The sequence below is a fragment of the Lithobates pipiens genome, unplaced genomic scaffold (assembly GCF_037356315.1).
Source record: "Lithobates pipiens isolate NorthernLeopardFrog02 unplaced genomic scaffold, aLitPip1_a1.2 Scaffold_13, whole genome shotgun sequence".
In the NCBI taxonomy this organism is placed as follows: Eukaryota; Metazoa; Chordata; class Amphibia; order Anura; family Ranidae; genus Lithobates; species Lithobates pipiens.
In genome coordinates this window covers 24,443,522-24,464,180 of record NW_027507718.1, presented here as the reverse complement: position 1 = coordinate 24,464,180, position 20,659 = coordinate 24,443,522, and the positions used below count along the sequence as shown (strand labels likewise).

The window sequence follows — 20,659 nt, the reverse complement described above, 5'->3', positions numbered from 1 at the left end:
TTTAGTAAAAATCTTCCTTTTCCAACCCTATGCCCTTGTACACACAGTCGGACATTCCGACAACCAAATCCGTCGGATTTTGTCCGACGGATTTTGCCTGAAACTGTTGCATACACACAGTCGGACAAAGTTGTCAGAAAATCCGATCGTACTTAACGTGATGACCTTATTTCGTTAGGACGGGACTACGTTCAGGCTAGTAGCCAATAGCTTTGGTCTAGGAATTTGATCTGAGCATGCGTGGCACTTTGTCCGATCGGAATTCTCTACACATGTTCGGACAAAGTCCGATTGGATCATGTTGTCGGAAAATGTTATAGCCCAGCTGGAAAACTTGGTCCGTCGGATACTCCGATGGAAACAGTCCGATGGAGCCCACACACTGACGGATTATCGGACAACACGGTCCTATCGGACATTGTCCATCTGAATGTCTGACCGTGTGTACAAGGGCTATTACCGTAATCTTCTGACATCAGGGGTTAATAGAAAAAATGGAGTTGTGACAGGCACACATCAAGAGTGCCGACTGTACCTGCTGTTTCAGCCCACCTCCTCATTTTATAAAAGCTGTACTATAGCCACTATGAATGAAACAGGATCCATGAATGAAGGGCAGCCCCTCCATTCCATTAATAGGTCATGTTTCATTCATAGAAGCTATAGTACAGCTTCTATGAAACAAGGAGGTGGGTAAACAAACTGCTAATTTACACTGTATGGGCCAGAATAATGTGAATAAGACCTTATTTATTTATTTTTTAATATGTAAAAACAAAATTAACAGCCCTGTTGGGGGGCTTTGGTGAAAAATCAGGGGTCTAAACAGACCCTTAATGTCTCACTTTTGACAAAGAGAAAATGCTGGAGGACACAGTCCTCATTCTCAATCTCTTAGGCCTCAGCTGCATAGAATAAATGAACAGGAATAACTCTGTACGGTAGCAGGCAGTAGAGAGAGGAGGGGAAGCCGGAAGACCTGCGGGAGACAGGGGGAAGGGGCACAAGGGGACCCGGCCAGCAGAAGGAAGGGGAACCTGGACAGGATGGTGGTGGGAGTGGACTTTACTGGAACCATTCCCTTGTAGTTCCCCCCATGAAGTAGATAAAAAAACGGGGGGAGGGAGAGGAGGAGAAACTAGCTTTCAGATGATGCAGAGGGAAGCTACATGAGGATCAATTCTAGTAAATGCTGCCCCTGCCACTCCTCCTTCTGCTTGTCAGCTGCCTAGGCTGCCATGTTGAACTTATGAGGTCAGGCCCCCATCCAGGGCAACTGGTAGTAACCCTTTATTTGCAGCCTTGAGCCCTACTATCCTGCTAAAGTGACCAACCATAACTAGCTTAAAGTGATTGCAAACCTTTGTGGGTTTTTTTTAATTATAAACACGTTATGCTTACCTGCTCTGTGCAATGGTTTTGTACAGAGAAACCTCAAACCTCCTCTTCTGGGGCCCCCCATTGGCATTCCTGTCTTCCTATGGGGGCACTCATGCGGATTTGATTCCAAGCCATGCTGCCTGCATCTCTAGACACAGATAGCGGGGCTCAGCCTTGTCTCCCACTCCCTCATCACTGAATTTAATTGACAACAATCTACCCAGTGAGGAGGGACAGAGTGGAGAGAGCCACTGCTCTTGGGCACTCAGGTAAGTATAAGGGGGGCTGGGGGGGGGGGATCATCTTCATAGAAGGTTTTTCACTTTAATGTAGAGAATGGATTAAGGTAGAAAAACTTTAGGCTTTAGAACTGTAGAATTTAGAATTGTATATAAAGCCAACATTTTTTCTTTTTTTATAGATGAAGTGTGACAACCCATTTTTTTATAGTAGAAGACACGTCTGCTGAGAAGATTCTTTATCTCTATTTCTCTATGTGACCATTCTAAATGTTTCAGGAGAGTGTGAGCTCCTGCTCTATCATAGCTGCTGGTTCCAGCATACCGGTTTTGGCTGTGGCGTTCTCCTTGTCTTTCTGTCCACCTTAATATGGCTAATCTCTAAGTAGAGACCAAACCTGATCTAAGCTAGCCAAGCCTGCAGTCTCCATCATGAGATCGCGTGTGTAATACCAGTTCCATGCATGTACTCGCCAGCACCCCTGGATCTTCAAATGCAGTCAAAAGAGTCTATTGCAGAGAGATCATATCACAAAAGAATAAGTGCAACGTTTCAGAGCCACGCAGGACCCCTTTGTCAGGCATGTGATGGCAACCTAGTACCAGTAGGCCTGCTTGCCTTATGGGAAAGGGGACTGCTATAGATGTAGAGCACAGAAGCTAGCTACTGTGTCTGACCACTAGCGTTAGGGGTAAGCATGACAAAATGGAACTGAAAGTAAGGGAAAATTTTACATTTTAACTTGACCTTCACCCCAATCATCCACATTTAAATAAAAGCACAGTTGGAAATGTTGTTCAATGGCAATGACAAAACCTACAGTATATTTACTTTTAACTCCAGGCTTTACTTTCCTGGAATACCTTGCAATAGTTTCTTCGCCCCTTCTGGTGGCCAATTTGCAGTAAGGACAGAGGAATCTCTCTCACTTTCCTTTCCAGGATGCTTGGTACACCCCCCCCCCCCATATCCTAACAATAGTGTTTATCTTTCAGCATATATTAAAATGTCTGAACATTTTTCCATGCAAACTGTATGGTTGTACACATTATTATGAGGCGAAATAGAATAATTCATCTGGTGATTTTGATGTATTTTTTCCAACGCACTCAGAAATTTTGTATATTACCTTTTAGAAGAGCTGTCAAGATGGCCACGTCAATATCTTGTTGTTCTTCAGACTCAGCGTCAAATATAGTAATCTGACAGAGAAAACAAGTATTTAATCTTGATACCACAAACCCAGACTTTTAAAGTTGAACTACAGGCATGATAAATGATACCTTTTTAATCCAGGAAATAATTAATCTGTTCAGATCCACGCTATAGCTGAATGATGGCTACAGTGCGGATCTGCTTTGCCAGGAGGCCGTCTATTGATGTCCTTCCCTTTCAAAGCTGGCCACGTCCCGCTGAAGGGGGCACAGGCACGTGCTGTGATCACCCGAGTCAATGAAACTCGGGTGATCACAGATCCGAGTCCCGGCCCCTTACCACGTGATCAGCTTCAGCCAATGACAGCTGATCACGTGATGTAAACAGAGGATAGGTAATAATTTTTTTTTCTTCTCACGCTTACAGTGGAAGAAGAAATCAGTCCTGAAGAGGAAGAGCCTCTGTGCCCACCAGTACCGACTGCCAATGCCAGCAATCAGTGCCACGAGTCAGTGTCCACCAATCACTGCCCACAGTACATCAGTGCCACCTATCAGTGCCCACAAGTGCCACCTATCAATGCCCACCACTGGTGCCAATCAGTGCCTCATCTGTGCCACCAAGCAGTGCTGCCTATCAGTGTCACCTACCAGTGCCGATCAGTGCCCATCACTGCCACCCATCAGTGCCCATCACTACCACCTATCAGTGCCCATCAGTGCCAGCTATCAGTGCCACCTATTAGGGCCCTTCAGTGCCATCTATCAATGCCCATCAGTGCAACCCCTCAATGCCATCCATCAGTGCCCACCAATGCCACCTATCAGTGCCCATCAGTGCCACCTATCACTGCCCATCAGTAGTGCCAATCAGTGCCTCATTTGTGCCACCTAGCAGTGCTACCTACCAGTGCCACCTATCAGTGCCCACCAGTGCCACCTATTAGTGCCCATCAGTGTTGCCTTATCAGTGCCCATCAGTGCAGCCCTATCAGTGCAGCCTAACAATGCCCATCAGTGTAGCCTCATCAGCGTACATAGAATTCTGATGATGTCTCATCAGCGTAAATAGAATTCTGATGATGCCTCATCAGTGTACATCAATGACAGAGAAAAATTACATGTTAGCAACATTTATTAACATAATATAAAACAGTTTTGTATTTTTTTTTTTTTTATGCTCTTTTTAAAAAAAAATACGAAAAATGAAAAACCCAGAGGTGATCAAATACCACCAAAAGAAAGCTCTATTTGTGGTAAAAAAATGATAAAAATTTAATTTGGGTACAGTGTTGTATGGCTGTGCAATTGTCATTCAAAGAGTGACATCGCTAAAAGCTTAAAATTGGTCTGGGCAGGAGGCGGGTTTTGGTGCCGAGTAAGTAAGTGGTTAATTAAATGGTTGTTCAAATAAACTAATATAAATACCTGAACTGCTACAGTAGGAATCATATTTACAGGAGAAGGACAAATCAGTCTCTGCTAAAGTTGCATTGTCAAAAAAAAAAAAAAAAAGTTGCATTGTCATCATGCTGCTCCAAACACATCAGCATGATAATGTTGATTTTTTACAAGACACACTTCTTGTGTCATTATTATTTTAGCACATAACTATTGTTTAAATGCACTAACAATGTCAGCAAGGGGTCTGCTCAATTTGCAAGACAAAAAAAGAGAGAAAGAATACACGGTTTTGCTATTTTCTGAACTATAAACAACCTACTGATACCTCTGAACATCCCAGAGCAAAGAGCGATGGGCCAACACCTTGGTGAACACTGGAAGTGATGTAGGACAGGGCCAACAACTGGTATTGTAGGGATCCTTTAACAAATCTTAGGAAATGTCTTTCTTTTTTTTGAAAGCCCATAGCATGTGAAACACACTCAAAAACTTCACCCGGGGCAAAAGAAATGTGCACACACATAAAGAGTGAAACACAAAAAAGTACAACAAGTACACGAGCCCTCTAAAATTAGAGGGCCTTGCCTTGAATCCCCCGGGCATTAGGCTCCAGGCGGGGACAAGGGTACATGTGCACCTTCTCCCAAGACTTTCAGGGCAGGCCCGAGGACCTGCAACCCTACTCATCACACAAGCAAACAGCGTACAAAACATAAAAATACAAAAACATGACAAACACAGGAATAAATAGAATAAAGTGGGGAAGGAATAAGTGGAGAGGAGAGTGAAAAGGTGGCCAGGCTCTCTGGCCAGGAATAAAAAATTCCTCTGGTCCCAGCAAAAAGGCCTGACCCAGGAGGCAGGTGCTAAAAAAGTGTGTTATGGTGCAGTGACCGTGGTGCCTAAAATCAAAGTGACCCTCACTGACAGTGATTTTTTTGGCACCCCTGGACTGCCACTCCAGGGGCACATACACCATAGGCTTTCAGGACCAACCCTGACCAATGACCAAGACCACAGCAGTCCCCACCCCAGGCAGGAAGGCATGAAGTTCTGAGAGCTTGGTGAGAGCCCTTTGCCATCAGGCTCCACCGTCGCTCCCATCACTCCTACCTAATTACATTCGGGAAGTACTAACCACTCTTCCCCCCCTCAAAAGGAGGTGCCGATGCTCTCTCCCGAAAAACTGTACGGTGCTAGAACTACCACAATCTAGGCCAGAAGGCCGGGGACCAGACCCTCTGGCCAGACCCAATACAACAGCCATCCTCACCAGGAGCACCCTTCCGGACGGCTCAGACTCGCCCATGGGCCAGCCCCCAGTATCTGCCAGGCAGCACGACATAGTCACTACCGAAACAACCCTTCCAGGTGCAATGACATCATTGGATATGCCTGCCCTCCCTTATAGAAGCAGCACAGCGCCTCCTCTGGCAACTGATAAGAACAGATACTACACTTGATCTTAGCCAAAAGGCAGAGAAGCGATAATGCACTGGAAAGATGGGGACATGTAGTTACACATCCAAGCTCCACCAAGCTAGAAAGTCTCCCTGGTGAAGGGAGGTGATGACAGACCCGGTGGATTCCATACGAATTTTCTGATTTCACAATTCAGGGCTTTTAGATCCAAGGTGGGGAGGATGCCACGTTTGTCTGTGGGAACAAATTCAAATAAATTCAAACCCCTGAAAATGTTCTGCAGCAGGAATTGGGGTAATCACACCTTGATCCCAAAGATCCAAGAGGGTTGAATGGAGAGCCGTTATGCCCTGTACACATGGTCGGGTTTTCTGACAGAAAATGTGCAATCGGATCATGTTGTCGGAAAATCCGATCATGTGTGGGCACCATCTGACTTTTTCCGTCTGAATTTTCGACACACAAAGTTTGAGAGCAGAATCTAAAATTTTCCGACAACAAAATACGATTGTTTAAATTCCGATCATGTGTAGACAATTCCGGCGGACAAAATGCCACGCATTGCTCAGAATAAACTAAGAGACGAAAGCTATTGGCTACTGGCCCCTTTATAGTATGTGTTTGACGTCACCTCGTCAACGATCGGATTTTCCAACAACTTTGTGCGACCGTGTGTATGCAACACAAGTTTCGGCCTAAATCCGACGGAAAAAATCTGATGGATTTTGTGGTCGTAATGTCCGACCGGGTGTACAGGGCATTAGTCTGTATACTGACACAAGGAGATTGAGAAGCCAATGGAGTAAGGAGTGAAACTGCAGCTCCACCTTTTGCACCCAGGTGTCTAAAGCTATAAGCATCCACCCACTCTGGTAAGCGGGGAGGCACCATATTGTTGGTAAAAGGTTTGTCTGAGGCTGTGCCTCGTGATTTTTTTTTTCTCTGTTTGATGTGTGTAAATATTTACTTTGTGAAATTAATAAAAACTTTCCTGTTTCTGATTTCCACTTGCAGGTGAACAATGATCCAAATTTGGGGGGGGCTGGAAAAGGATGGAGTGGGAGTGAACAAATAAAATAACTTGTCTTAGCTAATAGCAAAGGAGAAGACTTTGCAGTCAGTTCTTTGTTTTTTTCCACTGGGGAAGATGTTTACTCTTACACCAGTAGTATACTTGTTAATGGTATCCAGATTCGTCTCTTAAAGGCCCTGTGAATGAGAAGTTTCTTAGATGTGGGTTCTCCAGTTCAGCACTTTAATCAAATGTGTAGGGACAGGGGGCCTATGTGAGGGATGCAATTAACCCCTCCAGCAACCCCTCAAAACTGTAGCATAAAGCTATAATATAAGTGTTTACTTCAAATATTCTATGATCTATGATCAAGGTTTTCATCCGCGCAATGATAAGAACACTTTTAAGGAACTTTGAACAGTCAGCCAGAGTTTGGCATAGCAAAGTCTTTACTAAGATGGGGGGCAGCACCTGAATGCAAAAGCAGAGCTCAGGAGAGGGCATATGTTAGTTGGGTCCTTAAAGGCAAGTGCATCTTCTGCAATACATTAGGGTCAGTTTGTAAATGGATAGCAAATGGGCTAAAAGACAGTATTCAGAAAGTAGTGATTATCGATTCATACTCTGAATAGTCTAAGGTAATTAGTGGTGTACCCCAAGGTTCAGTGTTGGGACCCTTAATTTTTTTTTTTAACCTATTTTTAAATTATATAGATATTGGGATTAAAAGTATAATTTTTGCATTTGCAGATACCACCAAGCTATGTGATGGAATAACACTCTTACAGGATCTCTCAAACTTACAAACAGACCTTAAAGTGTTACTAAAAGCAAAACATTATTTTTTTTATTAAAATAACTACCATGTTATACTTACATGCTCTGTGCAGTGGTTTGCACAGAGTGGCCCCGATCCTCCTATTCTCTGGTCTCTGGCGGCAATATCAGCTCCTCCTCTTCTTCTTGGGACCACCATAGGCAGTCGCTGGCTATTGGGAGAGCATAGTCCCCACACTCCCGACGCGTGTGTCTATGGAGCCGGGCTCCATAGACTTACACAGTGGGACTTAGGCCTGCCCACCACTTCCTCCTCACTGCATTTGATTGAGGTCAGCAAGAGCCAATGGCTCCTGCTGCTGCACGAATGCTGTGTAAAGAGGAAACGAGGAAAGAATAGATGCAGTCATGCACAGCACTGATCTCTTCTCCCCTTTCTTCCCCTTCACAAAGGGAAGGGGGGCTCAGGGAGACTGAAAACATCTTTTACCTTAATTCAAACAATGCATTAAGGCAGGGATCTCCAAACTACAGACCTCCAGCTGTTGCCGAACTACGTGTCCCATGAGGCATTGTAAAACTTTGACATTCACAGACATGACTAGACATGATGAGAATTGTAGTTCCTAAACAACTGGCGGGCCATAGTTTGAAGATCCCTGCATTAAGTTAAAAAATGTTTTTAGGTTTAGTAACACTTTTAATGCACTGATTGGGCAACTATGTGGAAAATGTGGTTTAATGTTGATATGCACTGCAGGAAGAAAAGACTTATACTCACCTAGGTCGATGCAGCATTGATCCAATGCTGCATCTGCCCCCCTCTGCCACTGCTTTGAGAACTGAACGTTCAAACACAGCTGATTGCTCAGTTCTCCCCTCCGCTCTGAGCAGAGAGCAGTGGATTTCAGTCGCAGGCTCCCTGCTCTACCCCTCCAGCACTCACTGGAGCGCTGGGCTGGGGAGGGGAGGGAGAGGCTGGCTCAGTCTCCCAGCAATGTAGCTGAGAGGCAGAGCCAGCTGTCTGTCCAAGCATCTGAGTGGATCCCAACTGTACAGTCAGGATCTTTCCCCAGCCTGGACCAGCTGATCAACATCAGCAGATAGCAGACTTTAGCTTGCTGTTGGCTGAAACCAGGTCACAGGAGTGCAGAACGAACTGTACTCCTGTGATCCCCAGAAGTAGTAAGGCCAAAAAAGCTTTTACAAGGGACAAGGTGGCATCTGGAGGAAAAGAACACTTATACGGTTGCTTGTTTGGGGGAGGGGATTTTAGATTAGGAGATGCAGAACTTTGGAGTGTGTTTGCATAACTGGATATTAACATTCATAGGTAACACCAGAGACTGTTGATCAAGGAATATCCAATTGGCTTTGGAGGATCAGGAAGGATTTTTTTCCCCCCACTGGAGCAAATTGGACCACACTTTATAGGGGGTTTTTTTTGTCTTCCTCTGGTTTGACTGTAGGTAAACTGTTCTGTATATGGAGGTTTTCTATTCATTTATTCTATGTATTAATTTATTTTTGTATTGGTTGAACAAGATGGCTGTGTGTCTTTTTTTTAAACCTTACTAACTAGGTAGTCACTTTGTTAAGATGAGACACTGGGGATAGAACACTTTTTTTACAAAGTCAACTTTAAATGGATACAAGACAGGGGGTGGAGGCAAACATCTTTCCAGAGTGTTACCAGACGGTGCATTAGGAATTCCGATTTTGGCAATAACCTCACCAATTTGAATTTACATTCCTAAAATTTAGCAAAAAGTAAATGCATGACACTGTGACTTACTGAATCTCGGAACTCCATACACTCTAGCAGAATAGATAAAATATCATTAGCTTGTCTATGACCAAGATTAAATGTTCTCTGAATCATCTGCAAGATTTCATCGTTTAGGTGTGGAGAGATTTCTCTGAGAGAAACAAAGATGGAAACACAGGTGTTATCAAACAGTGACTCTTACGGGAAGCAGCCCAAAGCAACTAGTTAAAACACATTCAGCAGCTTTTAAGGAGAATATTGCAAATGTTATTCTGCTTTTGGTTGGGTCACTCCACTTTAATACTTATGGGGTTCACATCGAAAATACATAACAACAATAATTACTTTTAATATTCTAAAGAAACATACACATAGGTAACAAAGGTGACAAAGTAGTAAAATAATCTTTATTTTCAAAAAAGTGGCAGTTATTTTAAGTTGAGTTCTTTGATATTACAATCACATGGACAAAATAAAGATCCTTATTATGGTGTTATGGTGTTAAATCCTTGTTTTATTTACTCCTGAAAATAAAGTTATTATTTAAAGTACTTATATAGTGCTGTCAATTTATGCAGAGCTTTACATATACATTGTGCATTCATGTCAGTCCCTACCCTCAAGGAGCATACAATGTAAGGTCCCTAACTCACATCCATATCCTAAGGCTAATTTAGATAGAAGCCAATTAACCTACCAGCATGTCTTTGGAGCGTGGGAGGAAATCCCACGCAGGCACAGGGAGAACATGCAAACTTCAGGCAGGTAGCATCGTGGTTGGGATTCAAAACAGTGATCCTTTTTACTGCTAGGCAAGAGTGCTACCCACTACACCACTGTACTGCCCAACTATTGTGAAGTTTTAGTGTCATTTTGGGCTTTGGAGGCAACTTTATTCTAAAAAATATATATATATTTACTAACAAAACCAATTCTCATGGAGTCATTTTCAACATACTGGCAAAAATTTAAAGGAGAAGTATGGTCAACGATTCTTTGGACATACTTCTCCTGTGGGACACAAAAGTGCACTCTTTCCAACAGCAGGCTAAAATCTGCTGTAGGCTGACATCACAAAGCCTGCCTGAGCCGGCCGCTTCTGCTCCCACCTCCACCACAGTCTGGCTTGCCGGAGGTGCAGAGTACAGAGTGGTTACTGTCAGTCACCGCTCTGTGCTCAGGGCAGACCCAAGAACTGAGCAATCAATGGTCTTTGATCACTCAGTTCTCGGTGTAGAGGCAGTGGGGGCCAGACGCAGCATCGGATCGATGCTGCATCTACATAGGTGAGTATGATTGTTTTTTTCATTTAATAAATACCGCTCTTCTCTTTTAACTCCAGAGCTAAATAATTAACATACACAACATCAAATGATAATACTATACCATGGATTAATACTGTAACTATGCAATTGTTTTGCTATAGTGTTATCCAAAATGGCTAGATTATAATATATCTAGGGAGCAGCCTTTACCTTAAATAAAAACTATAGTTTGTTTTCATTGGGCACACATTTTAACTTGTTAGTATTTATCATAAAATTATTTTATATATGACTCACATTTTTATTTCCTTGCTGCTCTATGTTACTATCATTGACTTTTAAAATACACATTTGTAGATTTTACTTCTAGTGGTTACCAACTGTCATTATTGTTTTATTTACCTAAACTAAGGGAGACATTTAAAAGCAGCAATAATAGTATTGATAAAGTTTGTGCAAACGTGAACCATAACAAAAAATGTGACCAAAAAGTCCAATTATAATACAAATTATAGTAACGATAGTCCCAATCTGGTAATGTGTACACCACCATATGACGATATGGATATTAGTTTACTAGTATTCCAGATTCACCATGTGGTCCACCACCAATATAAAGAATGGACCCTTACCAGAACCAGCAGACTCTATTACGGAGTCATATGCACTTGAAATAAGTATCCTGTCTCAGTATACTGGACCCATATAATTTAATCAGATCCTCTGATACATTTTATTTTCAAAATGAGGCTTGGTTTGTCTTAGTAGCCATCTTTGGGGGACAGATTGGAAGATTGATTTCCAATTAAAAGGGATACCTCTCATGCTGGATATGTGTATATATATATATATATATATGTATATGTATATATATATATATATATATATGTATATATATATATATATATATATATATATGTGGTGTGGTGACTCACAGTTTGTGATGAAACACATTGGGTGGAGCCAATGCAAGTGACGTCTCCATGCCTGGTTGCTTTGTTTGTACTACCTGGATGTCTTCTCTACATTGATTGTGAGCTTTATATGCATACAGCTCTGTTTGTAACAAGTCATATGTGAGTAGTTTTAACTAGTGATGGCTGAACGGTTCGCCCGGCGGTCGTTTCGCGACGAATTTCGGCTGTTCGCGGCCCGCCCGTTCGGCGGACTATTGGCGCCGTTCGCCCGGCGGACTTCCGTGTTTACTGTGTAAAAGAACTTTGACCTATTATGACACATCCATCATGGGGTACAGGACAGCCAATTGAGACATTACAGCACATGGACACTTGGACATTCCCCCTAACTTATAAATACACCCGATCCGGCGGCCATTTTACATTCTTTCTTCTGTCACTATAGGGAGAGATTGCTGTGTGAAGCAGGGAGAGATTACAGTGACCCAAATCGCTAGCTATTTGGTACACAAAAGTTCTTTTCAGGACTGGTATAGGTGTTAGGTGTAGTTCAGGATAGGCAGTGCTGTGCTAGTGATTGTTGCAGCAGCCTGAGTGTCTTTTGTCAGTTTAGAGAAAGGGACAGGACGGTGTGTGCTGCAGGGAGAGTGAGTTTAATCAGTAGCTGTTACTATCAGGTCCACAAAAGTGCTATTTCAATTATTGTTCCAGTAGCCTCTGTTTTGTCAGTTTATATAGGGACAGGCAGGAAGCAGTGTGTGAGGCAGTGAGGGTCAGTTTAATCAGTAGCTGTTACTATTAGTTCCACAAAGGTTCTTTTCAGGACTGGTATCAGTGGTATGGTAATAGGCTTGTACACGTATAATATTCTTTCTTCCAAATATAGAAAGAATATTATACTTGACTGCTGCCCTTCTGCTGCAGTCTGCTAATCATTCACAACCCACTTGTTCCACAAAGCTCCTTATAAGGACTGGTAACTTGGTCTGTCTAGGGTGCTACAGTACATAGGGTTGAGTGAGGTACAGTCTGCCATTCTATAAGGACTGGTATAGGTCCACAGTACATAGGGTTGAGGTGCACTACTGCTGACCGCTGCCCTATACTGCAGCAGTCCTTCATCGGTATAGGGACTGATGTACAGTCTGCTAATCACTCACACACAACCTACTTGGTCCACAAAGGTCCTTATAAGGACTGGTAAGGTATAGGGTGCTACAGTACATAGGGTTGAGTGAGGTACAGTCTGCTACTCTATAAGGACTGGTATAGGTCCACGATACATAGGGCTGAGGTGCACTACTGCTGACCGCTGCCCTATACTGCAGCAGTCCTTCATCGGTATAGGGACTGATGTACAGTCTGCTAATCACTCACACACAACCTACTTGGTCCACAAAGGTCCTTATAAGGACTGGTAAGGTATAGGGTGCTACAGTACATAGGGTTGAGTGAGGTACAGTCTGCTACTCTATAAGGACTGGTATAGGTCCACGATACATAGGGCTGAGGTGCACTACTGCTGACCGCTGCCCTATACTGCAGCAGTCCTTCATCGGTATAGGGACTGACGTACAGTCTGCTAATCACTCACACACAACCTACTTGGTCCACAAAAGTCCTTATAAGGACTGGTAAGGTATAGGGTACTACAGTACATAGGGTTGAGTGAGGTACAGTCTGCCATTCTATAAGGACTGGTATCGGTCCACAATAAATAGGGTTGAGGTGCACTACTGCTGACCGCTGCCCTATACTGCAGCAGTCCTTCATCGGTATAGGGACTGACGTACAGTCTGCTAATCACTCACACACAACCTACTTGGTCCACAAAGGTCCTTATAAGGACTGGTAAGGTATAGGGTACTACAGTACATAGGGTTGAGTGAGGTACAGTCTGCCATTCTATAAGGACTGGTATCGGTCCACAATACATAGGGTTGAGGTGCACTACTTCTGACCGCTGCCCTATACTGCAGCAGTCCTTCATCGGTATAGGGACTGACGTACAGTCTGCTAATCACTCACACACAACCTACTTGGTCCACAAAGGTCCTTATAAGGACTGGTAAGGTATAGGGTACTACAGTACATAGGGTTGAGTGAGGTACAGTCTGCCATTCTATAAGGACTGGTATCAGTCCACAATACATAGGGTTGAGGTGCACTACTGCTGACCGCTGCCCTATACTGCAGCAGTCCTTCATCGGTATAGGGACTGAGAGTTTTGTCACAGGGTCATTTAAAAAATGACAGGCAGAGGAAGAGGCAGGCCCTTCCGCAGGGGTGGTAGGGGTAGGGCAGGAGCAACAGGCTTGAGCCAAAGTGGGAAGTTGCAGAAGGTGCGTTCAATTACTTTAAAGGACGCACCAGACTTGGTTGAATGGCTCGCTCAGCCTTACTCTTCTGCACCCTCCTCATCCTCTCGATCTGCACCCTCTTCTTCACTCTCTGTTATGTGCACCCCCAAAGACACTACCACCAACAACACCCCCACCACCACCACATACCTTCCGCTTGAGTCACAGGAATTATTTTCCGATCCATATCAAGACATTTCTGATGCGCAGCCACTCTTGGTATTGGATCAGGAAGAGGAGGCAGCAACAACCGCTATTCAGCAGTCTGACGACAGTACCCAGACCAGCCCAAGGAGGAGGTTGGTCCCCGGTGTTGCTGCCTACTCCGAGATCTCTACTTATAGCGGTGGGGAAGGTGACGTTGATGATGACGTGTCTAGTGATGTCATGTGGGTGCCCACAAGAGAGGAAGAGGAGGGGAGTTCAGAGGGAGATATGGACCAGCAGATAGGGAGGAGAAGCAGGAATAACTTACATTGCACAGGAGGGACAAAGCAGACTGCAAATGTATCAGGAACGAGTCATCGACCATGTACGGTCACATCTGGCGCTCCCAGGACACCGGCACATGGCTCCGCAGTGTGGGCTTTTTTTAACGTGTCCGCTGCTGACAATAGCGTTGCCATTTGCAATCTTTGCAGTCAGCGCATTAGTCGCGGTAAGCCCAACACTCACCTAGGGAAGACCGCATTAAGAAGGCACATGAGCAGCCATCACCGAGCCGAGTGGGAGCAACGGAACACACAAAGCCACACTGCAGGCTCTCACCGTCCAGCCTCGTCTTCTACTTCTCCTTCTCCTCTTTCCTCACAATTGTCCTCCACTCCAACTTCCATCACGCCAAGCTCAAGTTTTTCTGCAAAAAGGCAGGCTTCCGTGGGCCTAATGTTCGAGCGTAAAAAATTATGACGCCGGAAAAACCCTCTTGCCCAACGGTTGACGGCTGGCTTGTCAGAACTCATAGCCCACCAACCACTGCCATATAAACTGGTGGACTCGGAGGCCTTTCGCAAATTTGTGGCCATTGGAACACCACAATGGAAGGTCCCAGGAAGGAAGTATTTCTCAGAGAAGGGCATCCCAGAGCTATATGGCCATGTTCAGCGGCAAGTGAATGTATCTCTGGCACACAGTGTCGGTGCCAAGATACATCTGACCACAGACACGTGGTCTAGCAAACACGGGCAGGGAGGGTATATCACTTTTACTGCCCACAGGGTAACCTTTTGACGGCCATCAAGCATGTAACCCGTGGCACCCGTGTAGATTTGGTTTTACCGCCACAGATTGCATGCAGGCCTGACTCTTCTTCTCCTCCTCCTCCTACTCCATCCTCCTCCCTCTCCTCCTCGGCTGACTCCTCCTTTTCCGCTGCTAGCGTCTCTTCTGCTGCGCCGCCCAAGCTCCCCAGAACCTATTCGACATGCCAGGTGAGACGTTGCCATGCCGTGCTGCGTCTGTTGTGCCTGGAAGCCAAGAGCCACACTGGCCCAGCACTCCTTTCAGCTTTGCGTTCACAGGCAGATCAGTGGCTAACACCGCTCAATTTGACAGTTGGTAAAGTGGTGTGTGACAACGGTGCCAATCTGCTTAGCGCATTGAAACAGGGCAAAATCACGCACGTGCCATGCATGGCACACGTCTTAAACTTGGTCGTGCAGTGATTCCTTGTCAAATACCCTGGGGTCCAGGACATCTTGCGGCAGGCAAGGAAAATCTCGGCCCATTTCAGAAGATCTTACACGGCCATGGCTCGCCTTGCTGAAATTCAGCGGCGACACAATCTGCCGGTCAGTCATCTTATTTGCGATTCCCCGACGCGATGGAACTCAACCTTCTATATGCTTGATAGGCTGCTCCAGCAGAAACGTGCAGTTAACGTCTACCTGTATGAACTCAGCGGTAGAACCGGTTCTGGGGAGCTGGGTTTTTTTTCACCACGCCAGTGGCTGCTCAAGCGCGATGCATGCAGACTTCTGTGCCCATTTGAGGAGATCACCAAACTGGTCAGTCGCAGCCATGGCGCCATCAGTGACATGGTACCTTATGCCTTCTTTATGGAGCGTGCATTGCGTTGTGTCATTGATCAAGCTGTGGAGGAGCAGGAGCGGGAAGATGAGGAAGTCGCAATGCTGGATGAATTCCCAGGGGGGCTACTCTATCTGAGACAAGTCAACAACAGGAGTCTGAAGAGGAGTCAGAGGAGGATGGTGCCGGGGCGGATGAGGAGGAGCAAGAAGAGCATGCTTTAAACCTTTCTGGGATCCCTGTTGTGCGTGGATGGGGAGAGGAGAATGAAGAGGACGACATTATCCTGGATGATGAGCAGGAGCCAGGCCACCACACCGCTTCCACTTTAGTGCAAATGGGGGCCTTCATGCTCCAGTGTTTTAATAGGGACCCCCGTATAAAAAGCATAAGGGTCAAGGACCAGTGCTGGGTGGCAATGTACTTAGACCCCCGGTACAAACACAAAATGTCGGAAATGTTACCGCCGTCACAGAGGGCTGTCAGAATGCAGCACTTCCAGGCCTTGCTTCGAGAAATGCTGCATTCTGCTTTTGCGTGCGCTGGCAGAGGAGCAATTCCCACTCCCAGAGAAGGAGTTGCGGGTACCAATCCAACAGCGCCTGCAAGAAGAGGCCGGTTTGAAGATGTGTTGGTGACTTCGGATATGAGGTCATTCTTTCAGCCGACCCATCGACAGGTGTCATCCAGATCCAGCATCAGGGAACGCCTAGACCGTCAGGTGTCCGACTACATCGGGTTAACGGCCGATGTGGACGCTCTGAGGAGTGATGAACCCCTGGACTACTGGGTGGGCAGGCTTGACCTCTGGCCAGAGCTTGCCCAATTTGCAATCGAACTGTTGGCTTGCCCCTCATCCAGTGTCCTGTCCGAAAGGACGTTCAGCGCAGCAGGGGGGATCGTGACCGATAAGCGTACTCGCCTAGCTCACGACAGTGTTAACTACCTCACATTTCTAAAAATGAATGAGGCATGGATCTCGGAGGAATTCAACCCATGTGACCAGTAGATCATGTATATGTCTATAAACAATTTTTTTAATCGAGCACAGAGACCTTCTTTCTTCATTTGGCTCACTTCCTTGTCCAAAAAAAGCACACCGTACTATATGCCCGTACCCTCCTCTTTGAAGAGGTTGAGCGGTGTCATATTTCTACTGGGGCTGCTTATTATGAGGGGCTCCCACTATCCCTGTGCTGTGCTGACATCCTCCTGGGGCTGTACCTCTGCTGTGCATATTATGAGGGGCTCCCACCATCCCTGTGCTGTGCTGACTTCCTCCTGGGGCTGTACCTCTGCTGTGCATATTTTGAGGTGCTCCCACCATCCCTGTGCTATGCTCATTATGAGGGGCTCCCACCATCCCTGTGCTATGCTGACATCCTCCTGGGGCTGCTTATTATGAGGGGCATCCCACCATCCATGTGCTATGCTGACATCCTCCTGGGGCTGCTTATTATGAGGGGCTCCCACCATCCCTGTGCTATGCTCATTATGAGGGGCTCCCCCCATCCCTGTGCTATGCTGACTTCCTCCTGGGGCTTCTTATGGTGCAGGTGTCAGTGCTGTATATCACGGTGCTGATGTCAGTGCTCTCTGTCATGGTGCTGCTGTCAGTGCTGTATATCACGGTGCTGGTGTGAGTGCTTTATGTCACGCTGCTGATGTCAGTGCTCTCTATCACGGTGCTGGTGTCAGATCACTCTATCACGGTGCAGGTGTCATTGCTGTATGTCACGCTGCTGATGTCAGTGCTCTCTATCACGGTGCTGCTGTCAGTGCTGTATATCACGGTGCTGGTGTTAGTGCTTTATGTCATGCTGCTGATGTCAGTGCTCTCTATCACGGTGCTGGTGTCAGATCACTCAATCACAGTGCAGGTGTCATTGCTGTATGTCATGCTGCTGATGTCAGTGCTCTCTATCACGGTGCTGCTGTCAGTGCTGTATATGACGGTGCTGGTGTGAGTGCTTTATGTCACGCTGCTGATGTCAGTGCTCTCTATCACGGTGCTGCTGTCAGTGCTGTATATCACGGTGCTGGTGTGAGTGCTTTATGTCACGCTGCTGATGATCATCTCCTGCACCCTCTTCTTTGCCTACCCTGGTCCCTGACCTTCCCTCTCCTCCATTGCCTTCATGCGCTCCACAGTCATCACTCTATCACGGTGCAGGTGTCATTGCTGTATATCACGCTGCTGATGTCAGTGCTCTCTATCCTGGTGCTGCTGTCAGATGACTCTATCACGGTGCAGGTGTCATTGCTGTACGTCACGCTGCTGGTGATCATCTCCTGCACCCTCTTCTTTGCCTACCCTGGTCCCTGACCTTCCCTCTCCTCCATTGCCTTCATGCGCTCCACAGTCCTGAATTGTCACAACAATTTCCCATATAAAAAAAGAATGCTTGTAGTTGTCAATCCCAGATTCACCTCATACATGTGTTATGTCATTGGCCATGTGGTGGGACTATGTTTGCACAGCTATTAATTATTTTGTGGCTGCAAATTTGACCTGTAGGTTTGCGAAGTTCGCCTCCCATTGAAGTCAATGGGGCCCGCCGCGAACGTTCCGGTTTGCGAACTATCGGCCGCGTTCGCGGTCCGCGTTCGCGAAACGTCCCGTCGGAAGTTCGTCCATCACTAGTTTTAACCATTTATTTTATTAAAAATTTTTATACGGATTCACACTATGTGGACACACTATGTAGACTTTTTTCATCTTGATTATATGGTGATATCCTGCTAGCGTGTTTTCTTCTTTTTGGCATTGTATTTAAAAAGCAGCATTATGGCCGTACAGTGGCCATACTGCTTCTTTAAAAAAAACAAAAACATGCTGCACACATTTATAAAGCACAGCGATGTGCTTTACAAATGTGCACTTTGCTCTGCTAGCTTCAGGAGTCTAAAAGTGGTAGAGCGCAGCAGAAATTAATGAGAGTTACGCAAAGAAAAAAGTAGATGATCCCGATCATATGACCTGTCAAAGCCACATGAGCAACTCTCCTGCAACCACGGAGCGCTTTCTCTTCTACACTAAGCAGTGAATTTAGCTGGGTAATGCTGAAATATTTTCAGGCCATTGGGACATTTACAAAGCTGTTTTAAAAGATCATCACAAAAGGACACCATTTTTTAGAAGTAGTAGGGAATTATAAAAAATAAACAAAATGATAATGTCTGCAGAATCCAAATTCAAAGAATTGATGTGCAACACACAGCAATAATAATCTCTTTATAAATTTTCCTCTGACAAACCTAGAAATATTCATAAGCAGAAAAAAATAGCAACATCAGCTTACCTTCTATCAGCAGTGTGCTTGTGGGTGAAGGCCAAAATGTCAGCTGCCCTTCCTGTCCCCTCACATACCACTACAGGAACTGGTGGTGTACTCCTAACATATTCCCATACCATAAGGAGCACATTTGGACCTCCTTCTACAACCAAACCAACCACAGGAACACCTTGTCCCATTCCTGTAATTAAATTATATTAATAAATTTAATCCACTTTATAAATTATGTACATATCTAAATTTTAGTATAAGTGTAGGAGTTTATGCATTTGAGACATGCTGGCAACAAAAGAATTTTATAAATAATATAACAAACCTTCTCATTTTAAAAAAGGTGCTCTACTGCAGGGTTCTCCAAACGTTCTAAACAAAGGGCCAGTTTGCTATTCGTCAAACTTTATGATTGTGACCAGGGGTAACAGAAAATATCCTGATGGCAGTGGGAGTAAAGAATGCTCCACACTGGTATTAAGGGGAGTAATAGTGCTCCATCTGTGATTTTTACAACTGTCTGTAAATATCAGGGGCTGATAAATTTGTCAATCTATGTTGACTTTTTAGGTGTAAACCAGACAAATTCCTTGTTATGGGTATTGTCAGTGTTCCCATATTGTGAATAAAATGGTTGTTGCAATATTTTATGGCACACTGTAGTTGCACGGCGGTTTTTCCAAAAATATTTTTGAAAAAAGTACAGTTGAATGAATAATAAAAAAAAAAAAACAGTGAAGTTAGCCAAATTTTTTTGTATAAAGTGAAAGATGATTTTACGCCACGTAAATAGATACCTAACATGTCATGCTTTAAAATTGAGTACACTCATGGAATGGCAACAAACTATGGTACTTGAAAATCTCCATAGGCGATGCATTAAACATTTTTATCTACGGTACATTTACATATTTATTTATTTTTTCCTGCCCAGGCATCTAATGGATTGGATCGGCTCAGGGCTGGCTCCAGGCTTACCGACAGGTCCGGTAATCTTGGAGATGACCAGGAAGCGGCAGGAAGATGGGGCACCTCTCCCGCTGCCTATAAAAGTGATGTTACGGTGAATGCGCCGCTGAGACCACTTTTATATGAAGGCTAAATCGCTTGCTGTAAATAACCCTGGCATTTTTACATCAAAGTAATGACGTATATTTACAGTTAGGCGAGTGGTTAAATATCAGTTGTCTTAGTTTTTAATAGAAATATAAGTGTTCTGTCATTTTTCAGGTTGTCAATAAAAAAATGTGCTCTGTCAGTAAATTTTTCATGTTTTGTTAGTAAAAATTGCTGCGGGAGGCTGGTAACACTAGTGGGAGGAATAGTTCCCCACCACTGGTATCAATTGAAGGAATAGTGCCCCATCATTGGTATCAACAGGAGGAATAGTGCCCCATCATTGGTATCAGTGAAAGGTATAGTGTCACATCATTGGTGTCAGTGGGGGGAATAGAGGAAGAGGAACAGAAGGGAGGGACTTGTACTGTACTCCAAGAAAATGATTTTACTGGTAAAAAAATGTTTTTTATATTGCACAGTACACCCGGAATCTTAGGCTGGCCATATATTATACCAGTTTCTTATTCAATCTTCTTTAGATTTACCTTCAGCTATCTAGTGCAAGTGCCTGCCTGATTGCAAAGAA

General features: G+C 44.8%; 1 protein-coding gene and 1 pseudogene across 5 annotated transcripts in view; both read right to left on the bottom strand.

Annotated features, from left to right (window-relative positions):
• TRPM6 (transient receptor potential cation channel subfamily M member 6) overlaps positions 1 to 20,659 on the bottom strand; it is a 332,641-nt gene that overhangs the window by 199,867 nt on the left and 112,115 nt on the right. For all 5 annotated transcript variants that reach the window (XR_013272142.1, XM_077474929.1, XM_077474927.1 and 2 more), the window contains exons 8-10: positions 19,030 to 19,204; positions 9,185 to 9,308; positions 2,750 to 2,822 (exon numbers count right to left, since the gene is read on the bottom strand). Coding sequence is in view for 4 of the 5 variants with exons in the window: in XM_077474929.1 (XP_077331055.1) it covers positions 2,750 to 2,822; positions 9,185 to 9,308; positions 19,030 to 19,204 (372 nt within the window). In the remaining variant the exon portion in view is untranslated. The remainder of the gene's footprint in view (positions 1 to 2,749; positions 2,823 to 9,184; positions 9,309 to 19,029; positions 19,205 to 20,659) is intronic.
• Positions 5,563 to 5,667, bottom strand: LOC143979947 (U2 spliceosomal RNA; annotated as a pseudogene).